This window comes from Scophthalmus maximus, chromosome 5 (genome assembly GCF_022379125.1).
Source record: "Scophthalmus maximus strain ysfricsl-2021 chromosome 5, ASM2237912v1, whole genome shotgun sequence".
Lineage (NCBI taxonomy): Eukaryota > Metazoa > Chordata > Actinopteri > Pleuronectiformes > Scophthalmidae > Scophthalmus > Scophthalmus maximus.
In genome coordinates this window covers 2,467,501-2,482,560 of record NC_061519.1, presented here as the reverse complement: position 1 = coordinate 2,482,560, position 15,060 = coordinate 2,467,501, and the positions used below count along the sequence as shown (strand labels likewise).

The 15,060-nt window shown below is 43.7% G+C and overlaps 1 protein-coding gene across 2 annotated transcripts in view; it reads right to left on the bottom strand.

Annotated features, from left to right (window-relative positions):
• Positions 1 to 8,141: 8,141 nt before the first annotated feature.
• Positions 8,142 to 15,060, bottom strand: part of lpcat1 (lysophosphatidylcholine acyltransferase 1) — a 20,477-nt gene continuing 13,558 nt past the window's right edge. For both annotated transcript variants that reach the window (XM_035635463.2, XM_035635462.2), the window contains 8 exons: positions 13,548 to 13,582; positions 13,243 to 13,297; positions 12,994 to 13,076; positions 12,779 to 12,904; positions 11,382 to 11,535; positions 10,013 to 10,111; positions 9,786 to 9,927; positions 8,142 to 9,248 (listed from right to left, as the gene is read on the bottom strand). In XM_035635463.2, coding sequence (XP_035491356.2) covers positions 9,115 to 9,248; positions 9,786 to 9,927; positions 10,013 to 10,111; positions 11,382 to 11,535; positions 12,779 to 12,904; positions 12,994 to 13,076; positions 13,243 to 13,297; positions 13,548 to 13,582 — 828 coding nt within the window. In that variant the 3' untranslated portion in view covers positions 8,142 to 9,114. The remainder of the gene's footprint in view (positions 9,249 to 9,785; positions 9,928 to 10,012; positions 10,112 to 11,381; positions 11,536 to 12,778; positions 12,905 to 12,993; positions 13,077 to 13,242; positions 13,298 to 13,547; positions 13,583 to 15,060) is intronic.

Here is a 15,060-nt window from a genome sequence, read left to right as displayed (position 1 = left end):
CCACAAGAAAAAGTTTGCTTACGTTACAAATCAAGTGAGGAGTTACGGAAGAGTATTAGGGCCAGTCATAAAAGAAAAAAAATGAGGGGGAAGATTACAAGAAAAAGGAACCTTTGGAGAATAAAGTCGAAATGTCGAGAATAAAGTTGAAATATTATATCGAGAATAAAGTGAAAATGTCGAGAATAAAGTTGAAATACTACTTTGTGACCCGGAAGCACTTTTCAGCAGCACCAAACAACAGGATGTCTTGTTAGCCAGTTTGCTAAGCTAACGCTTGCTGCTAACCAAGTTGTGAAGTTGCGATATTATTATTGGCAGGCTGAATCTGGAAGAGACGACGCGGTGACAATGGGTGTTTGCAACGTGAAAGTCGACGTGTGTCCTGACACGATAACATGCAATTGCAAACAACCCTCAATGAATTTTGAGAGGCGTGCCGTTAGCGAAGCTAGCGTAGCTTTGCTAACGTTAGTAAGCATGGATGTGTGACAGCTAGCTGGACTCGGACCACAACACGGCCGTTTAGGGCTATTTCCACTTCAAGCTCGAAATTTCGACTTTATTCTCGACATTTGGACTTCATTGTCGAAATGTTAAATAAATACAAAAAATCTTCCCCCTCATCCCCTAATATGGGCCTAATACTCTTCCGTAAGAAGCAGTAAGTTTCTCATAACAACTGACTTCTTTTTCTAACCGGTGGAGTCGCCCTCTGCTGATCATTCCAGAGAACGCAGGCTTCAGGCTTTGTTAGTTTTTGAAGTACAGCCTACAGACTCTAGTGTTGTATTACCCTTATTCATTTTTGTCAAGAATTCTGTTCTTGGTCCATAAAGCGGCCCGTGGCTCGGACACATCGCAGTGGAGCCTACACCTTCCCGGCAGGTTTCTCGGGTCACGAGGTGGAAAACACTCCTCCGTGTGCCTGGAGCACTTCCGAAGTCTGCAGAGTCGAGCTCTCAGTGTCAACGCACCAGGAGAGCGAATCACCGTTTGCCTGTGGAAATCAGACCCGCTCAGACACTGTGTCCAAGTTGACTTTAAAAACTTTTCCTTTTCAGTTCAGCCTTTATTCCAAAAAGAAAACGCCATGTGCATGTGTGTAAACATGTGCATAGAACATCGTTTGTTCGTTTCTCACAACAAGCATACACTTTAGCCCTGGAGGAGCTCAGGGGATCTGTCAAAACGACAGACGTTTTAACGTATATATGTAGTTCTTGTAGAACGCTGTTCAATAAATATCATAGGTGCTCTTGTGAAGTCGAGCGATAAGTTTATCGGTGAAATCCATGTCAAACGCGCATGCCGCTGCCAGAGTGATTCCTCCTCGAATTTCGCCATTTCGCGTTGTTTCCGAGTTCGATGGGGAGCACAATATGGGAAAGCCAGCAACTGGAAGGGGAGGAGTTTGGCAACAGAATCTGTCGGGAGCCCAATCTCCGTCCTTTACATCCGGTGAGCCAGTCCTCAAACCTCCCAGAAGTCAGGTGGAATCTTGTATTTCTCTCGAGTTGTAATATCGATGTGCCCATGTACGGACGCTGTGATTGAAGCGACAACTCACCGCTCCCCCCGCCGGTTGTCCAAAAAATCCTCCGTGCAAAAGCAGGAAATTGTGACTGAGGGAGAAGTGAAACAGGCGAGGTGCATTAGAGAAAGAAAGAAAAGAAGTAGATTAAAACACTTTATCACCAAATAACTCCAGAATTACATGAAACGCGAGATATTGATGATATATAAGAACGTCAAGTGATCTGAGGGGGATTTTAATTCCGATTTTTAATAACTTTAATTTTAATACCTAGCAAAAGTGTCCCGACTTCATCTACTGTGTTTATCTACCTTTGTTAAGTATTTATGAGCAGAAGGTGATAAAAGGAAGCTGCCTTCAAGGCTGCAGGTGTGCAAAGACAGATCTTAATGAAGGGGTAAGTATATTGTGGATTATTATTTTGTCTTAAGAGAAATTGCAATGGGTAAAAAAAACTATTCATAATAGTGTATCTTGATATTTGCCTAATACTAATTTAATGTCTGTGATATTAAAGTGGGTAGTATGTAAGATCAGCCCACTTATTGCAACAACAGAAGGCATGTCTGTCATCCCTGATAAGACTGATGAATGTAAATAAGATTCTTTTTTTCTTTATAAGGAGTATAGCAGTTTCCTCTCCCACGGTATATTTAAAGATTATCTTTCCCCCCTACAATGTCAATTTAAAGTCAACTGACACGAGGGGCCAAACACGGCACTCACCTAATCAAAAGTTTGAATTGTGCAAGTTATCCCCCCCCCCCCCCCACCCCCCTCCTTTGTCTGAAACCCATCAGGAGATTTGGCACAGTCAAACACCTCGGCGTATTTGCAGTCACCATTGGTTTGTTGAGCATTAAAAATGTTAATTGGAAATTTTTTAAAAAGGGAAAGAAAATATCGCATTACCGTCCCACCTCCTCCAGTCACAGGCTCTCAAAATGCAATATTCCAAATTAGATTGTATTTGGATAATCTTTTGAACTGTAATAGGTTTCCAGCCAGCAGGCATATTACTATTGGCACATCATTATTAAACAAAAGTGACACCGAACCATCACTTTGCAGGCGGCGCCAGATAAACGTCGACACCGTGCAAATAATATTAGTTCTGCTTGCAGAGTCACCGGCTTATCTCTGGGTTGCTATATTGGGTTCATATCCCTGTCGGCTGGCGAAGGCCTTCTGACGGAAGTGTCTAAATTTATGAGTAGCCCATACATGTATGTGTGAGGTGCATGTATGAATAAGCGACAGTGTGTGTGTGTACTGTGTAATGTGTGTGTCGCACATTAACGCTTTTATATGTAAATACTGTGTTTGTGTGTGTGTGTGTGTGTGTGTGTGTTTGTGTGGGTGGGTGGATGGATGAGTATGTGCCTGGTTGTGTGTGTGTGTTTGTGTGTGTGTGTGTGTGTGTGTGTGTGTGTGTGTGCAGAACTGGATACATTCATATGTAAATAAGCAGTGTATTTGTGCCTGTATATGCAGACGCGACCCATATCATGGCATAATGAGATCCGCCACTGTTGGTTACCCTCAGACAGTGGTAATTATGGCTGCAGTGAAAAAGGACTGATGATGAAGGCGGGATGGACGCTCGCAAACTAACATATTCAACCACACACACACACGCACACACACACAGGCCTCAGTCCCAGTGACAGCCGCTGCAGGCAAGACGACGACCTGTCCTTTTCGCCACCGGGAGGGGAATATGAATCCGTTAACTGGATGTGATGAATTAGACCCTGCGCCCACTTTCTAATCAGCTTTACCACAAACCCGCGTGCTTCTCACAATATTCGACACCGTGTAGACATGGGACATTCACAGCGGTGTCGTGTCATTTAGAAAGAAAAAAAGGGAATAAAGGACTTTCATATGAGACTGCGTGATGCAGAGAGAAGCCAATAAAGGCAGGAAATATGAGCAAAGAAAAAAAAACCTTTTTATCTCTTTAGTCAGCCAGATCATGTGCCCCACTCAGTGTGGTGGCTGCTTCCAGGACTGCCAGATTGAACATCACACCTCCTAAGAGCCAGCAGAGTGGGCTATAGGTTGTGTTAAATGGACCAAAAAAAACCACTTGTCCTTTATTGAAATGGGGGTAACCCTGATTTTGTAAAACAACGTGCGGTGTATTTTTCAAACTCGCAAACGAATTCAACGTCCCAGTTGTTTGACTCATGGTGGGATAAAGCCGGTAATACTCTATATTTTACATATTTTCAACACATCTCATTAAAAGGACCAAATCCAACTTTGAATTGAGTTCACTCAGAGCCCTAAGCAGAATTTCATGTGCCCGTCCCTCGTTCGCCCACCTTCTGTAAATCTAACACACCCATTATCAACTTTATTGGTTGAAGCTCTGTTGCTTATATTATATTAGTCAACTTTTATACTTCTGTGGTTTTTAATCCTAAAAGTAGCCAACTCACAATAGTGGTCCAGTGTTAATTCGTAACTTAAATCCACATATATGTGTGTGACGTAATAAAAGCAAGAGAAAAAAAATAAAATATATATATATATATATATATATATATATATATATATATATATATTTTACAAGGGGAATCTAGCAGACGTAAAATTTTCTTAGCCAATGGTTAGATTAAAATGATATATAGCCAGCTAACGTCAGCTGAAGATACCTTGACTGGACCGAAGGCTTGTTTGACGGCCCCCCCTGGCCCCCTTGGTAGCTGGGGGGTGCCTAAGCAGCCGCTTAGTTCGCTTATGCTTCACGCCGGCCCTGATCATACTATTGTAGTATTGCCTGTGTCTACAGCCAAAGGCTGATATACCGTGGCTCACTCTTGTGTCACACTGTTGGGTACGTTGTCCGTCATCGCGCCTGAACACGAGCGCAGGATTTTAATTTTGACTGAATGTATCAATTTTGCAGCAGAAAATAGTCCCGCAACAAATGTACTATTTACTCGGGGCACCACAGGTATGATTCGTTAACAAACCCTCCCAAAGCGTTTTGCACACAGGCCCACAGATCCCCATCTCCACCCCACAACGTTTGTCTTCAGCCCAATTGTCCTTGTCAGACTGTTTGTCCTCGATGGAGAACGCCAGCCGCCCGCCGAGAGGCTGCTGACACGCTGTTCTACCTGGCGAACTCGACATCCTGCTCGCTCACTGACAATCGGCGACGGCCAAGTTCTGATTTATTCCCTTGGTACTTGCCTTGAACCTTTCAGCCACAATCTCACTCTGTTTACATCTCTCCATCTCGGAATGCAAGTGTTGCCTCCCCTGCGGTGGCTAATGGACCCCATTCAGCACGCCGTGTCTTTTTATGGTGGGGGTCCCTTGATCAAGTGAATGTTTCCAATCCACGTATATGCAGCGCGGAGGAAAACATAAAGGATGAATTATTCTCGCGTGGCAATATTCTGAGTCCAACCCATCGACCATCCATAGGCGGCACTCAGGGCGCACGCACACATCCATCTACAGCAGCTTTTTAAACGACTGTGAGTTTAAAGGGGTTTCCGGCCGCCCGTCAAACATGGGCCATCGTTTAAAACCCCGAACCCATTCGTGTTAGCATGTCAGTACTTGTGCTACTCGGTTAGTGGGTTCTGAATCAAAATCATAGACATTGTGGCTGTGGCATTAATGAGAAGCAACAAAAACAACACAGAGTTGCCTGTGTGTTGCTTTGGTTGCCATTGCTTTTCCTGAGATCTTTTTTCCTCCTCCGACATTTGATGTAACCAGTGAGGAATGTGAAAACAGGGAAAGTGACTCAGAAGGTTTGGAAACACGCATCCCTTCAACACCTACTGCACCACTCCGCTTTTTGGAGGAGGCCGTGCACGAAAACACCCACGAGGGGAAAAGAGGAGAAGAAGGCTGTGGTGTGAGGCCAGTAGCCCAAATAAGAATGCAGCGCAGTGTAAAACCTCCGCAGGCGAGCCCACTGATGTCGCACTTCTCTTCACACCCAACCAGAAACACAGTGGGATGATGCAACGGCCAGTCACATAATGACTGCTTTCATTAAATCTGCATTATACCATTGGTATGAAGCAGGAGGCGGCAGGAAACATAAACAGATCAAGTGGAGCGGCATCCTATAGTCGGCACCAACTCCAAATCATCTAAAAGCCGTGACACGTGTTTCTTTCCCGATGACTGACTGAGCTGCTTGTACACTGTGAGTGTGCCGTCATAGAAACAGAATTTCAGTGGTGATCACTTGACGCACAATTTTTTTGTCAATGAATGGCAGCCGGGTGTCGGCGGAAGAGGAAGCTGACATGTTTTCTCCGATGTGTCATCAATCACGCCACCAAAAGTACACACTTTCGTACACACGTTTCACACCAAGCGTCGAAACGCTTCGTGCGTAATCGGGTCACAGCTTAAAACCCAGCTGAACGGCAGTGTAATTACATGCTTGGCGAACAAGGAATTGAACAATGGAATCAAAGCCACAACGTAGCAACGACTACAGAGCTTCTCGTGCGAGTGGAAGGGACTGATTCATGACAGCAAATGGTCTCGGCCAAGTTATGCTTCTGGAGTTAACTGTAGACCGGACAGGAAGCACGCCGGTGTGGAAGGTGTGTGTGGGGGTCTCGCAACTCATTACTATTCTTTATTTCGGCTGTTTATCCATTACTTTAATTTATTTCAATGGATTATCTATCACCTGTATTGCACTGTCAGGTGTTGATAAATTACTTTTATTCAACTATTTTAGCTGTTTATCCATCAAATGTATTTAACTACTTCTGATGTTTATACATTACTTTTATTCAATTATGTCAGATGTTGATACATTACTTTTATTCAATAATGTCAGCTGTTGATACGTTACTTTTATTCAATTATATCATCTGTTGATACATTACCTTTATTCAATTATGTCAGCTGTTGATACATTACTTTTATTCAATTATGTCAGCTGTTGATACATTACTTTTATTCAATTGTATCATCTGTTGATACATAACTTTAATTCAATTACTTAATTTGTTAATACATTACTTTTATTCAATTGTGTCAGCTGTTAAAACATTACTTTTATTCAAATGTGTCAGCTGTTAAAACATTACTTTTATTCAAATGTGTCAGCTGTTAAAACATTACTTTTATTCAAATGTGTCAGCTGTTAAAACATTACTTTTATTCAATTACGTCAGCTGTTGATAAATTACTTTTATTTCAACTATTTCTGACGTTTATCCATTTCTTATATTTAAGTCTTTCAGCTGTCTGTACATAACTTTTATTTCACAATCTCAACTGTTTGTCCATTTCTTATCATTCATGCATTACTTTTAGTTGTCTGTGGTAACCACTTTTCTTACTTTAAGTATTCACAACCAATTAGCCTTACTTAACCATCTTTACATACAGTATATATATATATATATATATATATATATATATATATATATATATATATATATATATATATATTCTGTACTATTCACAACTTGGATTGAAGATACTGTGACTGGCAGTGCAGATATCCACAACCTGGCCAGAGATAAGCAAACAGGATAATTTTCCAGGCATTGGCCATCGAGACGCCCATCCAGCACAAATAAACAACCGTTAGCCGAGCTAGACCTTTGACCCCCGCGAAGTACAGTTACCACGAGGGATCTCCAGAGGATATTCTGTTATGCTTCCACCGGCTACAGTCGCAGGGATTAGATCCAGGTTTGTGTTTACTGTAGGTGGGATTTTGCTTGGCCAGGACGACGGCTGGAGATGGATCCCCCAAATACTGTGAACACATTCCAGCCCTCCTCTTCGTTGGGCTGGGGGCGGCTGCCGCACACCGCCGCTGTCTTTCATGGCAGATTCCTTTGAGGCAGGAGTATCTGAGAGAGTCTGCAGAGAGCCACTGCTCAATGAGCAATTTATATGTCCTCAACAAAGCTTCTTCTCCAGGCCCCGAAGGCAGGTCTTAATTGTTAGTCGTGGTATCTCCACTCTCCCTCTCCCTCTCCTCTTTCTCCGACTGTTTTTCTCCCTCCTCCCACCCGCCCTCCCTCCAGCTATTAGGAATTGGATTTGGAGCAGAACGATCCATTTAGTGTCTCTCCTCCATCTCTATCCCCCACTCCTTCTGGTTCCACTCCTCCTCTGTAGGTTTGGCTCATCAAAGCTCACCAGGCTTAGTCTGTCTATTTTTACCTGAAGGAATGGAAGGAAGGGATGAGGTAATGCTTTCCCTGTCCGTCAGGTGGGCAGCGGTGCATGGGCTCTCTGGTGTGCATAGTTTGGGGAGGCAGCACCACCACGTGGACTCAGAGGAGACGGAGCATAAATGAAGGTGAAGGCAGGTGTGAAGTGCTGCCCGGAGAAATGTGATCGCAGGAAATCAAGAGCGAGGGGGGGAAGAACTTAAGCGCAGACACTGTGTGCAGAATGTACAGCGGAGTGAGATAATAAAGCTTTGAAGGAGATGTCAACAATGTGGGCTTTATGAAATATGAGAACAGCTGATTTGATTCATATACAGTGAGTCCGATTGAGGGAGTGAAAGAAATCAAACCCCCTTTGAGGTGAATGTGTGAAAGCAGGGCTCCACCTAGTGGGACAAAGACAGCAACAGCTCAAAGCTTGAAAGCACTTTATTTTATTAAACGCAGCTTTTGCAACATTTCTCTAAAGAGATAACGAAGTTGCGTAAAAACAACCAATCAGGCTATCTCATCTCTTTCGAATGCAGCCTTAAGCAAATAGGTTTTTTGGTACATGTGACGAGTCACAACTTATTTATTGCAGTGTCATGTATCATATATAACCTGCATGGCTTTGTCATCCATGTTATTTGTCTGTGGACGTGTGGCTACTGTTCACATCAGTGTGAAAAGCTTCAACTCTGAGGCTGCAGTACTTTGACTTCTAGTTAAACTTCCCGAGTGACTCCTGGAAGGGATTCTGAGTCACTTGATGAATATTGAACCACTCGGGCTGTTATTACTACGGCAGTGGCAGAGCTGCTGGAAAGGAGGAATGGTTTCCTCTGGATTCAGTGGCGAATTTCTTCATTTTGTGCCTGCAGTACAGTTTTTCACTCCCTTTTTTAAAAATGTATTTTATACCTGAAATGCTGTTTCCATGTATCCGTGGACGTGCCGTGTGTAAACAGCGTCCCGTTCGACTGAGATCAACAACAGCACTTAACCTCCGACAAGAAGTCAACAGCATGGTTTGAAAAGTACCCCACCTTTGATCAACTCATTTCTTAAATATCTGTACCTTGCATACATAAGAAAATTAAATTAAAATAAATATCACATTCACAGAGCTAGAAAAGAAAAAATATCAGGAAGGCAATAAAAGTTCGGAGGACAAATGAAAGACATGATGTGGGTGGAGATTCGGATTCCATCGTCCGTGTTGCACTGATCCATCTTTACACTTCATAAACACCTTTATTATGGTTCCCCTGGGTTATTCTCCCCCCTGCCGGCACATGAAGGCACAGAGGTGCGAGGCAAAGCGGCAGCGTTCGGAAAAAAAAACGCCGCTACATCGGACACGAGAAGTTAGAGGAGAGCGTTTGCTGATCTCGAGTCCGTCGCTCAGTCGTCTTTGTCGTGGTTGTGGCCGTTGCGGCGCTCGCGACAGACGCAGCAGCCTCTGCCTGGGTGGTCTTCAAAATTGAGGTGGTCCATGACAAAGCGAGGATGTTGCTCTATAAAATGATGAAATTCATCTGAAAGAAAGGGTGGAAAAAAGGACTATTATGACAGCCGTCAGTGGAATCATCTCTTATTTGAAATTCAAGAAGGCAAAGTGACGTCAACATGTTATTTGTCCTTTTGTTCACAGGCATTTGTTTTATTACCGTGACGATTCCACACCATAACTGAAACGTTTCACAACCTCCGTTCATCTAGATACTGCTCTTTACATTATGCGCAGATCGGCAACCTGCTGGACTGTTCTATGGTGAAAGTGGAAATCTCTTTAAAGGGCAATGGAGACGGAAAGAGTACACAGAGAAGCTTTTGACGGTTTCTAGAAAGAGACAGATGGTGGATGTAAAAGACAACAGACGGCGCTCATCCTCTTCAGTACCAAAAGATAAAAACCAAATGTGATGAGCGGTGGCGTAGAGGAATCGGGAGACACAGACAGATGCTGTTAATCATCTCCGCGGTGGTCTCACGTGAACCACGCTGCTGCAAATGAATCGGACAATTTTGTACTGACGTTAGGAATGCGGCACCGCCGCGACCCGGGGTCTTACCGTATGCGATCGTCCCTGTGTCGGGTCTGTCGAGCGATAAAAACACACCCGAGAGCTCCACCTCTTTCAATCCCAGCATGGTTTCCAAGATGGCGGCCAGGTCGTCCTCGCGGACGTCGCCGTCCTCTTCGGCCTCGTACATCTGCACAAGCGACACGTGTGCTTCAGAGCGACGATTTGAAAAACAAAACAAAATCAAACCTGATTCGAAAGGTGACGGCACTCACCTTGAAGGCCAGTTTGAGCGTCTCCATTGACCTCGATGGTCGATGAACCGTGGACAGAGCGATGACAAAGTGTCTGACGTCTATCTGTCCGTCTCCGCGCTGGGGACAAAACAATCTCAGTGAGCAGAGGTAGCGGAGGAAGGAATCTGATCACGTATGGAAATGTATATACAAAAAAAAAGACACAAAAGCATCATCAGCACTGAATTGAACTTGACTCTCAAGAAATGTACTTTTCTCTACTGGTTTTTTTCTACATCTGCTACATGTCGCATGTTGCAAATTGTCCACACGGGGGAGCTGATGAGTCATCGTCAGCCCAGCTCTACACATTACAGTTTTAATCGATTGCTAAACGACAGTGGGCACAACTGGAGACACATGTGCAAAAACTCTGACCACAGACTGAACAGCAGCAGTTCTTGTGGACAAGTTCGGGGGGTTTTTTCATTGCTTATTCACACACTTTTCCCATGGCTTCAACCACGAGCCGCAAAACGTGTCGGTGGCTGAGATGGGAATGCACTATTAGTGGTTTAGACCTTTGGGTGCTTCGAAACAGGGAAAGTGTCCTTGTTACGGTACGCTGCATTGAGAACGAGTACATAACATAGACATAATCTAAGAACGAGAGATTCACCGGAATGAAAATTGTTGGACAGTGACAATTTTTTTTTACTTTCCAGCAGACATTATACCAGCAAAGCACAATACAACTTAAAATACATAAATTAGAACAAAATAAAATATTTTTATGACAGTAAATTAAAATGCTTTTATTTTATTATAATTATTCTGTGTTTTAACTTATTCGGCCGAACAACGAAACTGCTTTTTTTCGGTGCATCCCTACTAAAAACCTCAGCATGTCACACAAAGGCACAGCACACGAATGAAAGAGCTTTACCAGAACTGTTTTGAGAGGTCAACGATACCATCAGCCCAAATACTTGAGCAATTATGAATATATGTATCCTCCCGCTACCTCCTCACTACTAAGGATTGAACTCTTACTGCCTATAAAGCTCATGTATTTGCTCAATCATATAGAAAATGAAGATGAATTTGTTGTTCAGAGGTATTAAATCTATTGTCGCAAATTTGCACGAGATAAGTAACAGTGCCGAGTCTATAGTTAATCTAAACTTTGATGTCATATAAAGATGTCACTGCCACATTGTGAGAACCGGTGCATACAGCTACAAATCAGACCTTTTAACTTGGACGAAACGGAGCACATCCTTGTTGCAATATTGTTTTGAACCCCTCATTCAATCACATTCTTAGCATCTGTTAATACACTCACCTATATTAAATTTGAAAATGAAAACTGCAACAGCTTGAATGAACGAATCCCCTGAGTGTTTACCTTGTCAAAGAGCCTGTGGACTTGTGCGAGTGTGTCTGTGACTGGCAGGTCGAGGAACTGGCCAAAGTCCTGTAAACCCAGCCGGTCTCCCTGCAGCTTCCCAGCTCTCTTGGCCTGCTCCTCCAGCACCTTGACTCTGGCTCCTGCTCTCAGCCTGGAACCGAACAGTGGAGCAGAAATTTAACAAAACGCAGCATATTGGTTAGTCACGTGGAAAACCACATGTGCTGCATTTATGGAAACAAGGTTTGTCACTTTCCAACCAAGTCCCAATATCTAAAAGTTTAACGCACGTGCTGTAAATATCTAAAAGAAAAGGTGTGAGTAGCATATTCATATTCTCTTGTCTGGTCAGGACTTTTGAGATATTCCTCCTCAATGTTTACCTGCTCAAAATGAGAAAAACACATGTGGGAGTATCAATGTATGTATCACTCATACGTTACCTTCTAACCAAATAATCACAGGATATGCTTATAGATATGATATTTTAATGCATTTCTTACATATTAAATCTGATTTTAGAGGATTAATAATGTGGCAGTTGTTTTTTGTGTGTTTTTTTTAGTCTTGGCACAACATTTGTGCTATATAACACCAAACTTTGGGTACGGTTGAATTGTCAAATTGAAGTGACCCGGACGAATTTGATCAGCAACCATGATTAGAGCTGTTCGGAAGGATCATCAATGCTTCCTTTCCTATCTCCTTTAGCATAGGGTACACTGGACCTTCCTATGCGAAAGGAAAGGAGATATAGACATCCCACAATTCATTGCGGCAGCGATATTTAACGTGACGCACCATGCACGAAACGTAAACGATTCACTCCGAAGGAGAAGTAGAAGAGTATGACTATGACCCAGAAGAGACGCACATCATCCTGTAAGTGACCGTTACATATGACTTGATGATTTGAATAATTTTCATCTGATGTCACACAGTGGTAAAACACACTGAAACATGCTGATGGAGCTCCTGCATTTTTTGTAGTCCAATCCTCGGAAATTTTGTAGTTCCACCACGGCAGACGCATCAACAACATCCGCCGTCGCGTGGTGACGTAGTTTAGTTAAAGTCTGATTCTCTGAGCAGCGCTGTCAGCTTTTCCTAAGTCACTAAATCAGTTCTCCTTTACACCTTTCTTTGACCTCATGATGTTTTCAACAGAGGTCAAGGAATAGTAGATAGGAATAGTAGCTATGAAGGACAATTCGAACCGCACACCTCTCCTCATTTGATTCGAACCGATTGGTTGGCCGTTAGTCTCCCTGTGTGTGTGTCTCTTCCGCCCCGCCATTAGGTGTCAGTGTCGGCCACACGTCCCCTGAAGTCTCGAATGAAACCCACGTCCCTTCACCCAGTCCGACCAGTCAATCCAGTCTCCGTCCACTTACCCCAGGCGGCACACCAGCTGGTTAAACTCCAGGAGGCTGCTGTAGTCCTGAATGCGCAGCGGGCCCTCTGACAGGCTGATCTCACGGTCATCGAAGGACAGGTCTGTGAGGGGCAGCTCCAGCGCCCTATCAGGAGCGAGGGGACAGTGGATGAGCACCCCAAATTGATGTCGGGCAGTTGCTGATCATACAGTAACGCAAACGCACACACTTACTTGGCCATGAGCCTTCTGACGTTATTTGCAAACAGGGCAGGGTTTTCCTTCTCCTCGTCTGATGGAGTGTATATAGGCAAATACTAGGGAGAAAGAATGTCAACTTAATCACGTTGCCCTGTCATGAAACAGTGTGCTGATCTGCTGCATAATGTTTTTTTTTTTTTTTAACTCGGGTTGAAATTTCTTCTATCTGGAAAGAAGCACAAAATAAAGTTTGGCCTGCTTCTGACTTACTGTACCACTCACCTCGATCTCCATGGAGTTATGAGGTTGGCACAGAGTGAGCCATAGGATCTTGAACCTGGAAACATGTGAGAGTTGGCTTTATCCATGGATGGCGACAAAGGATCGGGAAGAGAGAAATACCGTGATGGATGGTGACAAGACTGAACAGATTTTACTGCAGATATAATGTTTTCTCCCACAGCATGTTGCCACGCCCCGTTTTAATGAAAAGCAGGTCACTGGTGTTTTAACTACATACTCAAGCAGCAGACGTTGTGTGTGCATGCAAGTGTGTCGGGGTACGACAGAAAATCAGAGGCACTCACGCTCCGGGACCTCGCCACGTCCATGTAAAAGTATCCTGTGGAGAGGAAGGAAGAAAGGGCTCAGGACAAATACAGAAACGGCTCATAACATCCCTCACCTGCGGGTCGACCAGATGCTGACCTCCCTGAGGTTTGTCTCAGATGGTTGTGTGTGTGTACGTGTGTGCATTGACGGTGACCAAAGTAAACCTTGGAGTCACTTCAATGCACAAATACTGTGAATCTGACGCTTTTTCTTTTCCTGGTTACAGAACTTCTGCCCACATCTTCTCAGATTCTCCTATTCATGATTAAAGTGAAACGAGATGGGTACTGCAGATTAATGGTGCGTATGCGTGCGTGCATATGTGTGTGTGTGTGTGTGTAAAACTGCATTACAACACATAAGCACCACTTTAAGAAAAAAAGTCTCTGCAAACAAATGAGAATATAGTGTGATGAACGAAAACTAACCGGGACATAAGAAATATGTATTTAGTAACTTGCAGTAAACTTAACATTGACCGCAAGAGTGTGAACTATATGCATATTTATATTGAAATAGCACACATATGCAAAAAAATAATTCAATGATCACTTGGGAGGAAAAAGATCTGCTGTTAGTTTTCGAATTTGCCACCATGGGTGCTTGGCAAAGGACGACCAAACTGTCACGGTTTACCCGTCAGTCCATGTGTCTTTATATTTCCCCTCATCTGTTTGTTCATAGTGTTAGTATAATAAGGGCAAAGCAACGGGAACATGAAATCACCTTATGCTTCAACCAAACAGCATGTGTGAACACAGCCTAGGTGTGGTAAAACAGCGCAGCCGATGCATACGAGACATCTGGGCGCTTTCTGGCTGCTGCCGTCAGCTTCGCTTCACACTTGGCACTGCACAGTCACTGATTCGGGAGGTGAAGACAGCCAATTATGTTTTCATTTGGCTCCGCAACAATCAGTATTCTGTGTAATAATTTTTTAACACATTTTGTGGCTTGTCGCGGTTTGTTTTCCATTTCCATTTCCTGTTGCAGCCAGCTCTGGGAACAGATGGAAATAGATGCAATGGAAAACATGTCTGGTGGTGAGGAAATAGAGATTCCGGAGAGGAAAATAGACGAATTGAGGACAGGTCACCGCGTTGGTTCCGTTTTATTCAGGTTTCCGTTGCCTCACTTAACTGCCTTGTAGTGCCACGTCGTCACTAAAGTCATCACAGTGGCTAAACTCAGCGCGAGGGGAAACGGCGACAAAAGCTTTCAAGGAAACAAAGAAAAAGTAGGTAATAGGAACTACATAATTCAGGGGGAAAGCAGGGAGAAGTGCAGAGAGAGAGACATGACACCTCTCTGTGTGTGTGCGTGCGTTCGTGTGTGTGTGTGTGTGCATGTGCATGCGCGCGCGTGTGTGTGTAAAGAAAGACAGAGAAAGAGGAGAATGAAATATCATCCCACTAGAACATGAAGTCATTCAACACGAGAGACACGCATACTGACGCGAGAAACCGTGACATCACAGGTGTGTGTCAG